Source organism: Cricetulus griseus, chromosome 4 (genome assembly GCF_003668045.3).
Source record: "Cricetulus griseus strain 17A/GY chromosome 4, alternate assembly CriGri-PICRH-1.0, whole genome shotgun sequence".
Classification (NCBI taxonomy): domain Eukaryota; kingdom Metazoa; phylum Chordata; class Mammalia; order Rodentia; family Cricetidae; genus Cricetulus; species Cricetulus griseus.
In genome coordinates this window covers 204,582,931-204,603,400 of record NC_048597.1, presented here as the reverse complement: position 1 = coordinate 204,603,400, position 20,470 = coordinate 204,582,931, and the positions used below count along the sequence as shown (strand labels likewise).

Sequence of the window (20,470 nt, the reverse complement as noted above, 5' to 3'; positions counted from 1 at the left end):
AGCGATATTGTGTTTTCTCACAGGATGAAGAGAATCCCCTATGGATCCCAGAAAGATTCAACCTAAAGAGCCTCTCCAGACCTTCAAAAGTCGAAACTCCACCCTCTCCCCCGGGAATTGAGAGCCGCTATTGTTATCCAGATTAACTCCTGCCCTTGGCGGAGAAGGGGTGGAGGTGATTGTTTGATGCAGCCGTTTGCAGATTGCTGTTATTTTTGGCTGGTCTGTGAGAAAAGGGGTGGGTATAATTGTTCGATGCAGCCGCCTGCAAATTGCTGTTACTTTTGACTGGCATGTAAGCTCCAGGGCTCAAACCAAGAGATCCGCCCAAGCGCTTATATTTTTGGCTACTAGCAATAGGCCGCCGGCCAGACAGCTCTTGCACACCCGGAGCCTAGGCTCACTGCACAGGGTAGAGTGTCTGGTTTGTGCAGCCCCAAAGAGGGATGCTGAGCATAGGCATCGCACAGAGTTGCCTATTATACAGGCTTCTCTGGGAGGTACGTTGACCTGCATAAGGGTTACCTGCCCCGAGTCTCCCTTTCCCAGAAAAACGGCAGAGGACAGGTCAAGAGCGCTTCGGGTCAAGCTAACAGCCTGAGGGCGACTCTTGTACACAGTCTTAATGTTTGATTTTGGGAAGGTCAACCTCTGCCTCTATCCCTCAACATATGGGTGACCTATTTGCTTGTAATAATATAAAGCCTTTTCATTAATTAATAAAAAAAGGGGGATATGTAGGAAGCCGGTTCCTGCATTATAATGTTGCCTAAAGACACCAAGGTGTGAATTACTTCACAGGCGCTGGGTAATTTCCATTCCTTTGATCTCTGCCTATCCCGTGGCTCATTTTTGCCTGAGGAGCTGAAGCCATTCATAGGGTAATACGTCCCAGGCGGCTGGTCAGCCTTTTATAAAGGGATGGTTTTCTTAGTTTAGTGTCTCTGCTCAGTCTCTGCTCAGTCTCCACTCTGGTAAAATGCATTAAAGCTTGTCTGCAGAAGGATCCGAGTGTCCTGCGTGTATTTCTTGCTGGCGAGGAATACAGAGCGGGCGCGGGACAGCGCCTCTGTATGCTGCCAAGCCTACCCAAGAGACAAGTGTCACCTGGGTGTTTGACTCTGGGTTACTAACCTTTTTCTTTTTTTTTTCAAAAAAAAAAAAAAGCCTCTTCAGGCCTTATGTGGCCGAATGTTGAGTGCCATATGTAGACAGATTTTTTTCTTTGGGTTGCCAGCTCACCAAAAATGACATGGAAACTTATTATTAATTATGAAAGCTTCATCTACAGCTTAGGCTTGTCCCACTAGCTCTTACAACTTAAATTAACCCATTTCTATTCATCTATATGTTGCTATGGCTTTTACCTCTCCTGCATCTTGCTCTCTCTCTATGTCTGTCTGGCTGTGGTTTTGGCCTTTCTTCTTCCCAGTGTTCTCTGTGACTGCAAATCCTGTCTAGCTATTGGGTGTTCAGCTTTTTATTAGATCAACCAGAGTGGCACATCTTTACAGTGATACAGATGACATTATAGTACATTCTACTTGCTCGCTGTTTTGCTGGCATCTCTCCACCTCTCTTTTTCTCAGAGTTCCTCTCTCTGGAAACCCTGCTTATTCTCTCTTGCCTAGCCATTGGCCATTCAGTTCTTAATTAACCAAATCAGAAGGCATCTTAGGCAGAAACACATTTTTTCCATTTTTTTATTTGAATTAGAAACAAGATTGTTTTACATGTCAATCCCAGTTCCCTCTCCCTTCCCTCCTCCCCTGCCACCCCCACAACTAACACCCTACCAATCACATACCCTTTCTGCTCCCCAGGGAGGGTGAGGCCTTCCATAGGGAGTCTCAGACACACATTTTTACAGTGTACAGAATGATTATTCCACAACATACAGCTTTTGCATATGGTTTGGTTAGTTATGTCAAAATTCCTGGGTGTCAGACAGCAAAGATAAAAATTAGAACCAAAAGACTGAAGGGAACCCTTCTGTTTATCCCCTTTATCTCCTAAGTCACTATCCTGCCTCAGAATAATATGGGTGAAAGCTGTTCCTAATTTTTCTGAGACAGGGTTTCTCAGCATAACAGCTCTGGTTGTGCTGTAACTCACTTTGTAGACCAGGCTGGCCTAGACCCACCTGCCTCTGCCTCCCGAGTGCCACCTCCATATGGCTGATGTTTGTAATTTATAAAACTACTTTCATTTTGTCTTCTTCTGTCCTTCAGCTGTAGAAGGGACACTAACAGGAGCAGATCTGCTATTTTCCATTTAGGAAAGCTCTAAAGTTACTATCCTTTCTTTTCTATGAAGGCTGGTCATTTTAACTAGACTATGTTTAGCATTGGTCAACCAAATAAATATTCTCAGGTATATATTTTTTTAACATGTTTCTTTTTTAAAAAAATTGAAAGTTTTAGAATTTGCTTTGCTGACCTTTCTTTTTCAGTAATATCTGGTTTTTTTACTTTGTTAGCCCTCATACTACCTATTGTTACTTTCTTCCATTTGCTTTTTCTTTTGTTCTCTGGAGCTGGGGGATAACCAAGGGCCTCCAGCATGACAGACAAATGTTTTACCACTGAGTTACATTTCCCCCCTTGGATCCTTTTAACTCCTTTTAATTTTTAAAATTTCTTCTTCCCACCTTGCATTAGTTAAGAGTTCTCTAGAGGAACAGAATTGATAGAAAGAATCTCTCTATATTACAAGAGGACTTATTAGAGTGGCAGTTAGGTTATGATCCAGCTAGTCCAACAATGGCTGTCTTCTGACAGAAAGTTCATGGATGTGACAGTTGTTCAGTCCACAAAACTGGTGTCTCAGCTGGTCTTCATCTACACTGGACTCCTGGAGTAGGTTCTAATTCCAGAGAAGGAATGCCTCAGCAGCAGGATAGATGACCTTGCCTGCTGGATTGAAGATAGGCAGGCAAAAGGCAAAAGCTGCCTTCTTTTATGTCCTTTAAATAGTCTGCCACCAGAAAGTGTCCTAGATCTCCAGAAGGTCTTCCTACCTCAAATGATCCAATCAAGAAATATCCCTCACAGGTGTGCCAGGCTGCTAGGTTTTTGATTCCAGATGTGGTCAAGCTGAAAACTAAGATTAGCCATCACATACATCTTTAATGTTTTCCCCTGAGTGTCTGCCTGGATGTACATATGTGCTATCTGGTGTCCACACACCAAGGTCAGAAGTGGGTACTAGATCTTTGGAAGTGTAATTACAGATGGTTCTGAGTCACTATGTTGGTACTGGGGACCAAACTAGGGTTTTCTGCCACTGCGCTATCTTTCTAGCCCCTCCATCTCCTTTGAAAAATTCTCATAGCACTATCTGTTCTTGCCCTTTTCTATCTTAGGCATTTTTTATGGAATGATCTTTTTCATTTATTTTTAATAATCTCTAGGTTCTGTTTTCATAGCTGGTAAGTATAGTTCTTTCCTGGTTTATTTACTTTTCTTAGTGCATACATTTACAAGTTTTAAATGTATGTGGGGAAATTTTTGTGCTTCCTTTTTTCCATAATATTATAATGTTATTTGACTTTTTTTTTCTGCTGTCATCTGCAAAATAAGGAACTGACACTTTGAAAGGCTCTCCTTCACACACTCCCAACTGCCACAGTGTTCAGCCTTAGTGCATGGGCAGTAATGCGAACTCTCTGAAATGAATCACTTGAGAATAAAGTTCCAAGGCCTGGACACTGGAGCAGAAAAGCAGGCGACTGTTGAGTGAATCTCTGGGTTCACTAATTGTCAAGAATAATTCATGAGACATAGCTTCTTTACCTCCTTGGAGCCTGGAATCTGTATTTAATTGCAAGAGTGACTTTAGGGTCATTTCTCTTAACATTTAATCTACTATGTGGATGTAAGAAATGAAAAAAAGTATCCAAATGTTCAGTATGCAAGGGAGGACATAAATTGGGCAGAGTGCAAGTGCCTTATTTGAGGAAGGGTAGTACTGCCTCCCAGAGGATTTCCCAGCCAAGTGCAACAACTTGTATTGCTTACAACATGAAGTCAGCTTTCTTTCCACTGAAGTCAGGTAACAATTAACAGTTGCTGGCAAAAATAAATAAATAAAATTTTAAAAAAGGAAGAGAAGGAGGAAGGTAGACAAAGATTAAAAACTCAAATAATTTGGCTTGTAAGATGGTTCATGCCTGACAACCTAAGTTAGATCCCTGGAACCCACAGTAGGCTGACTCCTGAATGTTGTCTTACCTCTACAATATGCCATGCCATGTGCCCACATCCGCACACATGTACCACTCATAACAAAAGCACACCAATAAAACAGGTTTTTCCCCTCTGCGGTTTTGGGACTTTAAACTCTAGACCTTCATGCCATGCGAATGCTCTATCACTGGGCCACAATCTCAGTCTCTGCCCCCTCTCCCCTTTCTGTGGCACTGGGAGATTAAACCTCTGAGCTTCCTGTAGGCTAGGCAAGTGTGCTAACACTGAGCTTCCTATACCTACAATGCTGTTTTCAAAAGTTTTTACTTTGAGACGGTCTCACTAAGTTACCCAAACTGTTCTTGAATGCATTTTGTAACCCAGTCTCTCAAGCAGCTGGGATTTCAGTTCTATGTCTTAGGGTGGGGGTGACACACATGACATGACACTCAGTCTTTGCTTTTCTTTTTGAGATAGTTCATGCTAGCCTTAAATGTCCATCTACCTGCCTCAGCTGCCCCAGTGCCGGGATTACACTCTGGATCACTGTTGGGCAAGGAAGTAAACAAAAGCTTTGTATTCATAGCTGGAGAGATGGCTCAACAGTTAAGAGCATTTGTTACAGAGTACCTACCTTCGGTACCCAGAAGCTACAAGGTGGTTCACAACCATCTGTACCTCCAGTTCCAAGGATCCACAGCCCTTTTCTGATTTCTAAGGGCACCAAACATGCATATGGTACATAGACACACATGTAGGCAACACACTCATACACAAAAAAGAAAGAAAACTAACTAAATAAATAAAATGTGGCTGGATGGTGGTGATGCATGCGTTTAATCCCAGCACTTGGGAAGCACAGACAGGCAGATCTCTGTGAGTTCCAGTCCAGTCTGGCCTACACCTTAAGTTCCAGGACAGGCTCCAAAGCTATACAGAGACATCCTGCCTCAAAAAACTAAATAAATAAAATGTAGGCCATTTGGCCTCAATCCTTTTCTGTTGTTTATTTTTCATATGAACTGAATTTTCTTGAGCTGTAGAATGAGTAGGGGTTCAGATAAGCTTTAATTTAGTTTTCTTTTGCAGTTTTTAATAAGTTTTAAAACATGGTAGCTTGTTCTGAAAGATTCCTTAACTCTAATTCTTCTTAACTTTCATCTGACCATCTTCTATTTCCAATGTCTCTTCAACATTTACTTTATTCTGTGACAATACTCACTTTACTCTTAGCTGTTTCTCCTTAGTGCCCCATGATGGTCACTTGGTAGGTCAGCTTTGAGTGTACAGATGTACTGCTTGTTCTTCTGATGACCCTTCACTCAGTCTTAAAAAAAATACACCCCCCACCCACCCCCATTTTTAAAGACTGCTATCTAATTGGGTATCAATAGTCTTTTCTGAAACTAACAGTGTAAGTTTCTGGAGTTCTGAACTGAAAGTTCATCAGCTATTTCTTCCTCTTTCCTCTTCTAACCCTGTCTAGAGTCTATTGGTTGTTTGACACCATCTAGTAGTATTTTGAACAAGTAACATGGGGATACTGTATCACATGGCTTGTTATAATTGTTTTATGGACTTTAAACTTTGCTATCTAGTTTCCCTTTTTATTTTCATGTGAGGATTCAAAGACTGTGCTGATACTAAGCCTCTCTCTGGTCCCCAAACCTATTCCTCTCCATCCCGCCCCTCCATGTACTCTCCTGCTCACCTTGCCACCCACACAGCAGGCCAGAGGTCAACTCTGGGGTTTTCCTTAATCGCTTCTTTATTTTTTGAGACAGGATCTCTCAGTGAACCTGAAGCTCACTAATTCAGTTGGATTGGCTGGCCAACGAGCCCTCAGTATCCACCTGTCCCTGTTCTCCGGTGCTAGTGTTACAGGTTAAAGACTGCTATCTAATTGGGCAATGCCCATGCCCCCCCCCAGCTTTTAGTGGATGTTGGGAATCCCAACTTCGATCCTTCTTTCTTAGTCACCCTTTTTTGATCTCTTTTTAATAAAATATTTGTGGAAGGCATTACCTTGATACACCAAGCATTTATTTATTCATGTGTGTGTGTTTTGCCTGCATATATGTGTGTGTATCATGCTCTGCAACTGGAGTTACAAACAGTTGTGGGTGCCAGAATCAAACTGAGGTCCTCGTAATCAAAGCTCTTAATTACCACACCACCTCTCAGTCCCCTATTTATTTATTTTGAGTTAGGGTCTCACTATGTAACTCTGGCTGGCCTCAAACTCAGAGATCTGCAAGCTCCTGCCTCCAGAGTGCTAGGATTAAAGAAGTAGGACACCATGCCGTGCTGTGCTGATGCACCAGGTCTTACAGTTCACTTACAGTGTAAAATTAAAGCAGTCCTTACTTTCAATTTCAATCTACTAAGAAACTTTCACAAAATCTATCTTGCTGTCCATGTCATAATGTTCCTTTTAATGACAGTTTTGTTTTTGCAACAAAATTCCTCAGGATAGAGAATCCAAGATATTTTAACCAAATAAACTATTGTGGCTGAAGAGCACAGAATATAAATGTTACTGAACACATTAGATGCTATCAAATATTTATTGATCAAAGGTCCAGCAATAGAAATACAACTTAATTGTCTCCATTTTCACTCTTGTCCCTGGATATAAATGCCCTCTAAATCTAACTCAACCTATATTTAAAATAAATGAATGACAATTTAGCACTTTGGAACTTTTTATGAGCTTTTTTTTTTTTTCATATGCCTGCAACATGAAAAATAAATGACCCAGAGACTGGTATTAGGGTTCAACCTTCAAGTTGAATATCAAAACAAAACAAAAAAAAAAACCAAAGCAGCAAGCCACTAGCTTCTTAATTCTACCTCAGACTGAATGCGATGATCCTGTCTCCATGAGTTCTCACTAAGACTCACATTGAATCCTTGATCCTGTCTTTTATACCCCTCTAGTGTTGGAATTAAAGGTGTGAGTTATAATTCTCTTTTAGCAGGCTAAAAGAGAACTATACACAAGATTGTGTATCTTGAGTAGAGTGAATCTTGTGTAGATCTGGGTTGCTTTGGACTCACAGAGATCTGTCTACCTCTTAATCCTGGGTCCTAGAATTAAAGGTATGTACCACCACCTCCTAGCTTCTGGCTAATCTCTATAGCTTGAGGCTGACTTTGCTTTTCTGAATCCTCAATCAAGCTTTAATAGAAATCATAATATATATAACACTATATATGCTGTTTCATTAGAACTTAATATCAAGAAAATCCTTTCCAGAGACTAGACTTCATAATTATACTTCCAAGTACCTTAACAAACAAAACAAAACCCCACACAATTGACAGCTCCCATTATTAACACAGTGCTACGTATCACAAATAATTCAATTAACTATACAAGTTTCAAAAACGAGTTCTTTTTTTTCTGTAAACCAAAGTCGTTATCTAAGTCATTCAATGTGACATACTAAATTATCATTCTAAGCCTAGCTTACCTATCAGAACATTTGGTTTCTCTCTTTCTGCTATTTAAACATGCAAATATATTACAATACATAGATATACAAATACACACTTTTAGAACTCACATCATCGCTGCTGTGGGGTCATTATACAACAACTATTAGTGATAATGTTTCGAGCTTTTTCTCCATATCAAAGGCACTAAGCACCATCAACCCCCCTCCCCATCCCTGCGACCAATCTAAACGTTTTGTTCGTTTAGACAATGGGGGGATGGGTACTGTTTGGGAGCTAAAAAGAGTATCAAAAGGTATCACAAATACGAATCACTGGCTACATCAATGGGTTCAGGGGTCGGGGTTAGATGCAGCTCTTTACAGCTGGAATACTAGGCGATTCCACCGCAGGAACGTTTGCTAGTGCTTGTACACAGGTCTATTGCTTTGCGTGGGACGAGACACCCGGGAAGGCATCCCTCTCAGCCTTGCAGCCAAAGGCGAAGCCAGGGCAGCTCCCAGGAGGGCACAGGGCTCACTAAAAGCCTCCTCACTAAGGGCTCCTTTGGAAGTCGCGGAAAGCTCTCCCAGGGGGAGCTCAGACCTGCCGCAAGCACCTGGCGCGGCCGCACTGATCTTGCCTGCCTCTACCCGGTGTGCTCACCGGGAGGCCGCCAAGCCTCTGTCCTCCCCATCCTTCTCCTGTCCGGCTGCTTACAGCACCGCTGGCAGCTGTAAGGCAGGCCCTGGTCCCACAGCGCCGAGCGGGCCGCGGCCTGTGCTCACCCACCTGATGCTCCTTCACCACTTCGCTGAGGCAGGGATACCGCTCCGAGATCCATCGGTAAAACTTGGGGACTCCCATTTTGACCGTCGACACTAATTCCAGTCGGTGCAGAAACGAAACCAAACGCCCCGCCCGGGCCTACGCCACCACCTCCGGCCGTCGCTCGGAGGATGACAACACAAGGTCCGCCAGACCATAGAGCAAGCTGCGGGCCTAGAGGGGCAGGACGGTGCCAGTGGGCGGGGCGTCCTGTCTACCTCGCTGCTTTTCCGTACTCGTTGGTGGGAGGCGCAAGAGGCGTGATTGTTGTGGGAAGCTCAGTTTTGAAAGTGCCAATTAGTAGAGGTGTGGACTTGCAGACGGTATGAAAAAAGTTAAAGGGCAGTAGGGAGAATGGATTGGTTAGTTTTATGGCAACTTGACACATGGTGGAGTCATTGGGAAGAGGAACCTCTGAGAGAAATGCTGCCTCCAGATTGGCCTTTGGGAATATTTTGATTAATGATCGATGTGGAGGGCCCAGGTCACTGTGGGCTGGTGCCACCCTGGGCAGGTGGTCCTGGGGTGTATGAGAAAGCCGACTGAGCGAACAAGTCAGAAAGCAGCGTTCCTTCGTGGCTTGATTCCTGCCACAAGTTACTGTGATGATGTGATGCGGAAGTGTAAGCCACATAAACCCTTTCCTTCCCAAGTTGCTTTTGGCCATGATGTTTATCACAGCAATAGAAGCCCTAAGTAAGAGATGGTATTGGACAGTGGATTTTGTACTGCCGGCATCTCCTCCTGGGATCGCTAAACTATTTTTCAACACGGACTGGAAGAGATCTGGTTCGTTTGTGAGGGGAGTTATTTTCTGAGTAATGTACGTTTCAAGATTGGGGGTTACTCCCCTCCCTTCCAATTTTTGCTGCCCTGTTTCAAAACCAAAAAACCAATAAAACCCCAAAAACCTGGCGTGGCCTTGCACACCTATAAATTTAGGAGGCATAGGAGGATCAGTTAAGGCCATTCTCAGGCAAATAGCAAGTTCAGGGAGATCCTGGGCAATATGAAAGCCTTTCTCAAACCAAAAACTCAAAAAGCCTAGTGTGGTATGCAAGTCTTAATCTCAGCACTTGAAGGGTGCAGGCAGGAGGCTCAGGAGTTCAAGGTCATCTTCATCTACATGACAAGTTCCAGACTAGTCTGTACTACATGAGAATTTGAATCAACCAAACAGGACAAAAGCCACCATGAACATCTCTGTACAGGTCTCTATCATTATGTGACTTTCATTACAGCAAGTACTTGTGAAGTTACTGATTCTTTCCTTTGGTACTACCTATCTTCCATGATTAGGATTTGGACAGTATCCATCTTTAGTCAAGAACTTTCCATTTATGTGACTTCGGTCTCCATGCAAGGACTGTATAGAATAGATTCATTCTCAGGCACTTTCTCTTCTTTATGTCTACAAACTACCACAACAAAACTGTTTTATTCTTTTGTTGAGCCTATGTAGTCCTGGCAGTCCTCACTGTGTAGACCAGATTAGTTCAAACTCACAGAGATCCACCTGCCTCTAACACCCAAGTACTGAGATCAAAGGCATGCACCATTACATCCAGTTTGTTTTAAAATGTTTAAACCAAATCTCTTGGTTTTTATCAGGTTAGATTTGTAAAAAAAAAAAAAAAAAAAAAAAAGGTTTTGTTTGGGGAAATGAAAATCAGTTTGAATTATTTAGATTTAAAGCACTAATTCCTGACTTTGACCTTCTAAGAGATTAGATTGGCATTGTATTTAGAAAATGATTCTTAAAAAAGAATGAAGTTATATATCATTTGTAAGAAAATAGATGAAGTGGAGATAATTATGTGAATTAAGTCAGTGTCAGAAAGGTAACATTTTCTTTCATTTGTGATTCCTAGATTTTATATAGCTACTTAAATCATGCATGTATGTGACATGAAAGCAGAAATAACACTGTTGAGAGAAATAAAATGCATCGAGGCAGGGAACAGCCGGAAAAATGGAAGTTTTCCTTGTATGTTATATATTTGTATAAAATGATTCTTATGTAATCCAGTACTATTTTTAACAAATATACCAATCAGTGCAAATTACCTAATTAAACATAACTATGTGAACAAACCACCAAAATCAAATTAAAATGGCTAAAAAGTACATACATGCCTCCCCCCAAACCAGAGTATTGAAAACAAGATTGCCTAATTACCCTGTTCTTAACTGTTAGTATCAAGTTCTGGGTAGTAAACTATGTTCAGTTTTCACATTCATAACTTCTGGCTTATAATGTTTTACATCATAGGGGAAAAAAGAGTTCTACTTAGCAGTTTTCCATTTATCTGTATTAGTTTGCGGTTCTTTTCATTTTAATCTATAAGAAAATGTACAGAAAGAAACCCAAATACATTAAAAAGTTTAGATTTTAAAATCTTACAGAATTTTAAGTGTTGTGTTTTCCATGACCATTGTTCTATGTATTGTGTCACACTAACACACTAACAGAATGGTAGTGTCTTTAAAATTACAGAAAGTTGGGGTGGCTCAATGGTAGAACATATACCTAGCATACTCTTCTGTATCACCAAAATACATGAATGAATAACTACATAATTGACATTCATGTTTCTTGAGTTTCTGTCCCATGATCACCTTTTCATTATATTACAGAGCTTTATGAAGTGAATTTAATGATGGTCTATCATTCCCCAAGGGCAGAAGCGGTAGCTCTGTGTACAGGTCTAGTCTAGTTCTTGCCCACAACGCAAAATCAATATAACTTTGTTGTTGTTCAAATGAAACTTTATGCTAACACTTTGCAAAGAAAATTGATAGAAACTATAAAATGAAATTAGGTTGGCTGGTTCCTTGTTTTTTGATCATTAGAATACAATATTCTATTTCTCAATTTGTAATATGCAAGTATGCACTAAGAAAGCCGTGTTTAAAAATCAAATGCATTTCTCTGTGAGTGCAAGCCCAGCCTGGTCTACAAATCAAGTTCCAGGACAACCAGGGCTACACAAAGAAACCCTGGCTTGAAAAAAAAAAAAAGCCAAAATAAAAAAAAATTGAATTCATTATTTTAAATGCAATCAAATACTAGTTTCTCTGAGAACATAAGTAAACGTATGTTGCACTTTAGATTTAAAGACATACCACTGATTAACACATGAATTTTAGATTATTAATATAGTCTTTGAAATAATTTTATTTTACATATATGGGGTCCAACCAAGGTACATCTGACATAGTAAGTTTTCATCAGTAGCTTCTTGTATGAGGTAATGCACATGTCCTTCAATAGATAATGGCAATCCTGTTACTCTATTTCGGGTCTTGATTACACCTTGCAGTCGTTGTTCAATGTCAAGAACATGGGTCTTGGCCTAAAAAGATATAGAAAATTGTTAAGGCTACAGACCCAATAACAGGTAATGTTGGTAATTTGGAGTGTCTACTTTTCTCACTACTTATTAATGTTAGTGCTGTTTTACTAAACAATATCCCATTTGTGGCAATAAAACAAATCCAGTTAACTTGAGATGCTGATTTTGATGTTTACAATGGCTAGCATCTACTAATGGGACATGTTTCTCTACAATAAAAATCACCAGGTAACTTTGTACATCCCAATTCCAGAAAGGTAATAATTTAAAATATATGTTTTGAGGGCTAGTGGGTAGCTCAGTGGTGGAATGTGTGTTTGTTTAGTAGACAAGAGACCAGGAGTTCTATTCCTTTCCATTATCAGAAACAAAATAAAGCAAACAAAAATCAAATGTTAGTTCTTAAGAAGATTCTAAAGATGGTGTCATGGGAGAGGTCCTTCTGTGTATATGTTTGTCTTATTGGTTGATAAATAAAGCACTGTTGGCCAATAGGTAAGCAAGTTAGGTGGGACTATGAGAGGAGGATTCTGGGAAATGGGAAAGGGAGAGAGTCACCATGTGATCCCAGGAAGAGAGGACGCATAAGGCCAGTGTCCTCGGTAAGGTAAGTCCTTATAAAAAAATACAGATTAGTATTTATGGATGATAATTAAGACTGAGCTAGCAAATAAGAGATCCTAGTCATTGGACAGCAACACTGTAACTAATATAAGACTCTTGTGTGTTATTTGGGGGCCCTAAGGCGGCGGCAGAACCCAGGCAGCTGTAGGAGTTATCCTTACAATGGTGGCAATGTTTTAATGGCTGATAAATTTACTTAAAATTCCATTTGCATGCACTAATGTAAATTTATTAAACTATTTAGAATTCTTTACAGCTTCTTAAGAAAAAGCACACCTGAAGCAAAATTGAGAATGATATTATTAGAAAAATAATTTTCAGAATGAGAATGAAGCCTGGTGGTGTTGAAATAATTAGTGCATGAACTTAGCATACACAAGGCCTTGGGTTGAACCCAGCATCAAAGTGGGGGTGGAGGAGAAAAGGATTCCTCAATGTATTTTTGTCAACTCTGAGGTTATAACTAATTTTAGATTTCAGAGTCATCAATTGTGAAAAATCCTTTTGTACACTGTAAAGATTTGTCACTGTAATTGGTTTAGTAAACAAGCTGATTAGCTACTAGCTAACAGGATAAAGTTAGGCAGGAAAGCCAAACTAAGAATGATGGAATAAAGAAGGGCAGAGTCAGAGGAGTTGCCAGGAAGATCAGAAGGAGCAGGAGATGAACGTGCCATGCTAATAAAGAAACCACCACGTGGCAGAGTGTAAATAAGGAATACGGGTTAATTTAAATGTAAGAGGTAGCTAGTAACAAGCCTAAGCTATTGTCTGAGCATTTATAATTCATATTCAGCCTCTGAGTTGGTTATTTGGGACCAGGCAGTCAGGACAGGAAATGCCCATTTACAATAAATATTTAACTTGCCAACAGTAATATTTGGAATCAGATCTCATTTAAAGAGAAAGAAATTTTAGCTTATGCCAAACTGTAGCTTTTACTAACCTTTTCATTGACAACTTCCCCAGTTTCATTCAGTGGTGCTTTGGAATGTCCTTTCACTGGTTTACTCCATTCCACAAGAGGATCATGCAGAAAAGTCTTTAAGACACTAAAATTGAAACAGATATAATAATGATAAATTCTTTACCTTTGCAAAAAGAAATCTTACTAAAATCAATATTTAAAAGTAGAATAAAGGAGGATTAGAAAGATAAAGTAATATCACAAGTTCTAGGACTATAGTACATTTTAAGATAGTTTATGTGAAATTATTTTGGGGGTGTTGAGGGAGCAGGGGTAAGGGGAAAATAAAGAGGTAGGGTAAGGGAGAGTCAGGTGTTTTGGGGGGAGTATGACGAATTCTGTGTGACATCTCAAGATCTATACTGTTACTTGATAAATGGGTGTTTATTTAAACTCATATTCTACCATGTTCAAGGAATATACAATACCTTCAGTTACCATACAGATGAAGCCACACCTTTCTTTTGAGCTCTAGACATCAACTCCAACTACCTGTAGGAAACCTGTTTAGATGTATTACAGATATCTTAAACTATCTTAAAAACAAAAGTCATTGTCTTTTCCTAATTCTTTCTGTATTCCTACAGCAGTAACAAACATCATTTGCAGTCTTTTCCTGAATGAAAAATAAGCTATCATCCTTACCTCTTGTTCATCTGTCATGCAGTTTACATCCTAAACCAGTACGGAATCTCCCTACTTACTCCATCTCTACTACTGCTACATCATTCAGTTAGAGTCTGGAACTCTGATTTTTCTACAATGCAGAATGGATGCTTTCATTTCCTCTTCCTCTACTTCTTTAAAAGAATTTTTTTCTTAAAATTCACTAACCTTTTACTTCTCAGAACACTTTTCTCCTGTGCTTGGTTAACTAAGATTTCAGCAACTTCAAAAGGTATTTCTTGGGGGCTGGAGAGATGGCTCAGAGGTTAAGAACACTAACTGCTCTTCCAAGGGTCCCGAGTTGAATTCCCAGCAACCACATAGTGGCTCACAACCATCCGTTATGAGATCTGGTGCCCTCTTCTGGTGTGCAGATATACATGGAAGTAGAATGATGTATACATAATAAATAAATAAAATCTTTTTTAAAAAAAGGTATTTCTTGACTTTACTAGAAAAAAGTGTGCTGTGTGTAGGCTCTCTTAATGACTCTACTATGATTTCCTCTGAGCAAAATATTCCTTTGCCCATGTTTAATAGTATTCTCCCATAATGTTTAAGTTCTTTAAAATTATGCTTTTCTGTGGTGGGAGTTGGGGGGAGAACTCAATCCATAAGATGCTTGCTGTACAAGTCTCAAGACCTGAATTCAGATCTCTAGCACCCATGTAAAAGGTTCGGAGCAGCAGTACTTGTCTATAATTTAGCCAATGAGGAGGTGGAGATGTTGGTGACTAGAGCTCAGTGGCCAGCCAGTCTAGCCAAACAAGTGAACTCTATGTTCAGTGACAGGCCCTATCTCAAAAAATAAGTGCAAAGCAATTAATGAAGACAGCCGATGTTGAAATTAAAAGTGAAAGACTGACTGCCTTATCTCTAAGGTCAGCAAAATTCCCTTTGCTCCATGTTGATTAAACCTGGCAATTAAACAATACAAAGAAAGAAAAAGCATTATCTGTAGCTGAGTTGCTGTTGTAGAGGGAAAACCTTTAGTTATCCATGGAGTAACTACTTAGAGCAAATACAGTAGGCTTCAGGACAAGAGCAGCTGTTCTTCCGAAAACTAGCAATCAACACCAGAAATAAAGCTGACAGAAAAATTGTGCATGACACCTGTGTGGAGGGCAGAGCACAACCTCAGGGGTTGGCCCAAAGATGCCTTCTATCTTTTGTCTGAGACCAAGGGGTCTCTCATTGGCAGACTTTGCCATGTAGGCCAGACTAGTTACCTAGCAAGCTCCAGTCATCCACCTGTCTCCACTTCCCATCTAACCATTGATGGGATTACAGGTGCTTGCCCCAACACCCAGCTTTTTACATGGATTCTGGAGATCTGAACTCAGATCCTCACATTTGTGAGGCAAGTGCTTTATGGATTGAACTGCTCCCAACTAAGAAATGAAACTTTTGAAAAAATATATGTGCACACACTGAGTACAGATGTCTAGGGAGGCCAGAGACATGGGATCCCCCTGTTTCCGTGGAGCTAGAGTTACAGGCAGTGGTCAGCTGCCTGACAGGGGTGATAAGAATTCAATTTAGGTTCTCTACAGACAAGAAAAGCATGTTTCTTAACCACTGAGCCACTGCTTTACCCTCAGGAAAGCATTTTCTTTGTTTTTTTGAGACAGGGTTTCTCTGTGGCTTTGGAGCTGCCCTGGAACTCAATCTTATAGACCAGGCTGGTCTCGAACTCACAGAGATCCGCCTGCCTCTGCCTCCCGAGTGCTGGGATTAAAGGTATGCACCACCAACGCCCGGCTTGGAAAGCAATTTTTAAAAGTGGTTAAGAGCACGGGCTGCTCTTCCAGTGGACAATTCCCTGAACCATCATGGCGCTGGTAACTACTTATGACTCCAGTTGAAAGGGATCAAACACCCTTTTCTGACCTTCACAGGCACCACGCACACATGTGGTGTACAGACATACATTCAGTCAAACACCACTACACATAAAATTTAAAAGTGAGAGAAAATATTTGTTGATCCTATATATGTCACAAGGTTCTTGTATCCAGAGTAAGTAAAGAATTCTTATAACTCTAGGATAAAAGACAACCCAGTTAAAAAACAGGCAAAGGAGACATTCGAAGTGGTATGCATCTATAGTTCTAGCTACTGGAGATGCTGAAGCAGGAGAGATTGAGTTCAGGAGTTCAAGGACAGATTAGGCTAACACAACAAGACACAATGAAAATATACTAATGATTTGAATATATATTTATAAAAAGAAGACATACAAATGATAATAAGGGAATAAAAAACCAATGCTGAACATTCATGTTCATTTGGAAAATGCAAATTAAAACTACAACAGAATACTATTTCACCCCAAATATGATGATTAAAATAATAATGACATCTTCAGTATTGGTAAAGATGTGGAGAAATGGACTCCCATACACATTACTAATGGAATTATAGTTTTTATAGCCACTTTGGAAAACAGTGTGATGGTTATTCAAAGTACCATGATTCAACAGTTCCACTCCCAGACATACACAAAAGAACTGGTAATACTCATCCACATAGAGCTTTAGCACAAAATTCACAGCTATGCTATCCATAATAGCCAAAACATGGGACCAATACAAAACTTTCTATTAGCTGATGGTTGAATAAATAAAACACCGTATCATTCATATAATAAAATACTACTTGGTAATTAAAAAGAATGAAGTACTTACAAGGGATGAACCTTAAAACCACTACAGACACAAAAAGACACAAATTATATGATCAAACTGACATTAATGTCAACAATAGGAAATCCAAAGATAGGAGTGGATTAGTGGAAGCAGGAAGGAAAAAGTTGAGAATGATTGTTAATACCCCCGAAGTGTCTTGTGGGGCAGGAGAGATGGCTTAGCTGTTAAAGGCTAGGGTCACAACCAAAAAAAAAAAAAAAAAAAAATATATATATATATATATATATATATATATATATATATATATTTGTGTCAAGTGTTGAAAATACCTTAAAATTAGAGAATGCTAATGAATTAATAATTATAGAGTATACCAAAACCCATTGAAAATCAGGATTTTTTTTTTGGCAGGGGCAGACCTTGCTGTGTAGCACTGCCTGGCCTGGAATTCAGTATGTAGACCACCAGGAAGGCTTAGAACTTGAACGATTCTCCTTCCTCTGTCTCTTTGAGTGGGATGACAAATGTGGACCGTCATGCCAAGACTGAAGTTATTATTTTTAAAAATATACTTTAGCTAACACAATGTGGTTTCTATAAGGGACCAATATTTACATTCAAGGTCACTAGTAGATTATTTACAAAGCACAGATGATTACCTCATTAAAGGTTCTCTCTGATCCCTCATCAGCCTCAGTGTAACTTCACATGCTCTTCGAAACAGACCCTCTGTTCCCATAGGACCCATTCCATTAACCATATTATGAGTCAGGCGAAATGGTACAATTTCTGGAACTTCAAAAGTTTCTCCCTTAAAAACAAATAATTCTATTATATTGCAATAATAAACTCATGAAACACTTGTTCAAAGACTTTGGAACTTCATGTCTAGACTCCCTTAGGAAAGAGAAAAAAAATATCCTCCAAATACTTATGTAATTACATTAGAGGCATCTCTTGAAAAGAGCCATATAACTCTGCCTTTGTTTTTGGGCAATTTCAAACCATGGCTTGATCTTAGATAAAATCAAGAAGATGAATGGATTCCTTTCTTCAATTTAGTATACTGAATATTGTATAAAGAATATTTATACATTCAATATTTAGTTTCAATAATAACATAATTATTCTCATGTCTGTCTTTCTTTCCTCCTCTTTTTTATTTTCTTTTTACAACTATCACTTTAAAATAGAAAATAGCTACAGAATTTTTCCCTCAGACATGGAAAGAAACAATTTAGTCCAGCTGTTCATTTTCTGACATTATTGATCATCTCTCTACCATAATTCTTTTATTCCCCTAAATAGTTCTCCTAAATTGTCATTTTGTTTGGTTTGATCTATACCACTTATTATCTTTGATTTCTTTTTAGTTGAATCTATGAACTTTTTCATCTTTCTGTAATAGCTAATGGCAACCCAAAGAAACTGAGATGATCTTCTAATCATTCTCCGGAATTGTAATTGTAGAAAAATTACAGAAGTTCTTAGAGATGTATCCAATAGCTTAGTTTACTCTCAAGGACCCAACCTAATACTAGTTGTTGTAGCTGTTATTATTTAGTTGCTAGGGTTTGAATTCAGGATCTAGCACATACTAGTTAAGTTCTCCACTTTACTATCCCAGCCTGACACTTTTCTTTAACCAGGATCATTCTCATATGTTGTCAGATTTGGAAATATTAAGCAACTCTGACTTTATGGAACTGTCTGTAAAATGAACTGATCTGCCCATGTTTATATAACTAGTAACTGAATCAGAACAAGTTCTTGCTAACTTTCATACATCTTTCTTCCAAGTTCTCTGTCTCCTAAATAGCTTTCCTAAGGGATCCACTAATGAAACCCAGTCAAGGGATGCCAAGGTTATACAGGTGTAACTAATAATAGGTATAGCTAGGGAGAGTAGTAGTTGGGGAGAGAAAATTCAAGGGAATATATTCAATTAACTGAAGTCACATCATACCTTATTAAAAAGACAGTTGAAGTCTACATGTACACATTCACCGGTGAAAGAATCAAAAAGAATGTTTTCACCATGCCGATCTCCAAGCCCTAGGATATAGCCAACCATTGACATGACTGCAGTAGAACGACAGTATGCAGATCTACTACTATACCTAAAGAAACACAATGTCTGTCAAATACTTTGTGCCAGGTTTAGTTAAAAAAAAAAAAGATAAAAGTTTTAAAATAAACATTCAACTACAATAATTTATCATATTTTTGGTAACTTGCCATGATGTAGGATCAGGGAATGTTCTCAGAAACCACTCATGAAAAACAGGGGGGTGCCTGGGCAGGAGTAGCTCTTGGAATACTTTGAGTTTTTCAGATAAAGCTGCTGACTTTGGTAGCATACACTGGCGAAGTTCCTTTCCTGTCATATACACTCCTACAAAGCAGAATGATTTTTAATTACTCATACAGTCAAATGAGAAAAGAAGCAAAAATAATTTTTGTTAAAATATGATAGGAAGTGTCAAGTTTTGCTCCAACTGAAAAGAATGGAAAAATACCAGTTATGCAACTAAATGGTTATAACTTGATAGCATACCATAATACTAAATTCTGTTTTTCCTTAATACTTACCAAAAGTATAGCCTCTTATTGATGAAAATTAATGTAAACAAACAAGAACAATTTATGATCAAATAACTTCAGAATATAAGATTCAGAAAAATTCAGCAATCACTCTGAATTGTGAAAATGCTGCCACCCTTACTAAAATTATAGTAACCTCTTTTGATTAGGATGCTATACTGATCCACAAGTTTAAAGGAAAGACTGGTATTCTGAATAATTTAAGGCTAGTCTATGAAATTCATGGGTTACCATGGTAGCTGGAAAGAAAATGGCCCCCAAACGGAGGGGCTCTATTAGAAGGTATGGATCTGTTGGATAGGTATGACCTTGTTGGAGAATGTGTGTTCACTGTGTGAGAGGGCTTTGAGGTCTCTTTTGCTCAAGTTTCATGCAGTGTAAGTCTCAGTCCACTTACTGTTGCCTTCTGATCAAGATGTAGCCAGCACCATGTCTGCCTGCCTGCACACTGCCATGCTCCCTGCCATGATGATAATGGATTGAACCTCTGAAACTGTAAGCAATCCATGCCAGTTTAATGTTTTCATTTATAAGTGTTGCTGTGGCCAAGGGGTCTCTTCACAGCAATAGAAACCCTAACAGCTACCATTACTGATGTTATATAAATCCAGGTCTCACACTGTAGCTAGAGCTAGCCTGGAACTTAGGAATTTATTTTGTAAACCAGGCAGTCCTTGAACTTTTGGATATCTTCCTTCTACATCCTGATGCTGATATTACAGGTTTGTGCCACTATACCCAATATATTCTTGTCTTTTTTGAGATAGTGTCTCACTATGTTGCTCTGGATAGCCTGGAACTCACTATGTAGACCAGGCTGACCTTAAACTCAGAGACCTGCCTGCCTCTACCTCCTGAGTGCCAGGATTAAAAGAGTCTAACCATGCCTGGCATGTTACTAATCTTGTTTATTTGTTTGTTTTTTTGAGACAGGGCCTCACTATGTAGCCCTGGCTGTCCTAGAACTCACTACGTACATCAGGATGGCCTTGAATTCACAAGATAGCCTACCTCGTACTGGGAATAAAAGCATATGCCAATACACTTGGTATTAATAATTCATAAGATAAACCTTAGGCTGAAAAACATCTGGATACAAAAGTCTTATGGACAAGCTTATGATTTGAGTCTCTCTTTTTTTGCCTCATTTGT

General features: G+C 39.3%; 2 protein-coding genes across 4 annotated transcripts in view; both read right to left on the bottom strand.

The window, feature by feature from the left end:
- The window catches only part of Xrn1 (5'-3' exoribonuclease 1), a 110,703-nt gene extending 102,101 nt beyond the window's left edge, over positions 1 to 8,602 (bottom strand). For 2 of the 3 annotated variants that reach the window (XM_027410923.2, XM_027410924.2), the window contains exon 1: positions 8,418 to 8,601. In XM_027410923.2, coding sequence (XP_027266724.1) covers positions 8,418 to 8,492 — 75 coding nt within the window. In that variant the 5' untranslated portion in view covers positions 8,493 to 8,601. Of the gene's footprint in view, positions 1 to 8,417 lie in introns of all 3 variants that reach the window. The other variant, XM_027410925.2, reaches the window with a different exon arrangement.
- Positions 8,603 to 11,635: 3,033 nt separating this feature from the next.
- Atr (ATR serine/threonine kinase) overlaps positions 11,636 to 20,470 on the bottom strand; it is a 93,623-nt gene continuing 84,788 nt past the window's right edge. The window contains exons 43-47 of the mRNA NM_001292057.1: positions 18,953 to 19,109; positions 18,681 to 18,834; positions 17,374 to 17,525; positions 13,380 to 13,485; positions 11,636 to 11,809 (exon numbers count right to left, since the gene is read on the bottom strand). Coding sequence (NP_001278986.1) covers positions 11,636 to 11,809; positions 13,380 to 13,485; positions 17,374 to 17,525; positions 18,681 to 18,834; positions 18,953 to 19,109 — 743 coding nt within the window. The remainder of the gene's footprint in view (positions 11,810 to 13,379; positions 13,486 to 17,373; positions 17,526 to 18,680; positions 18,835 to 18,952; positions 19,110 to 20,470) is intronic.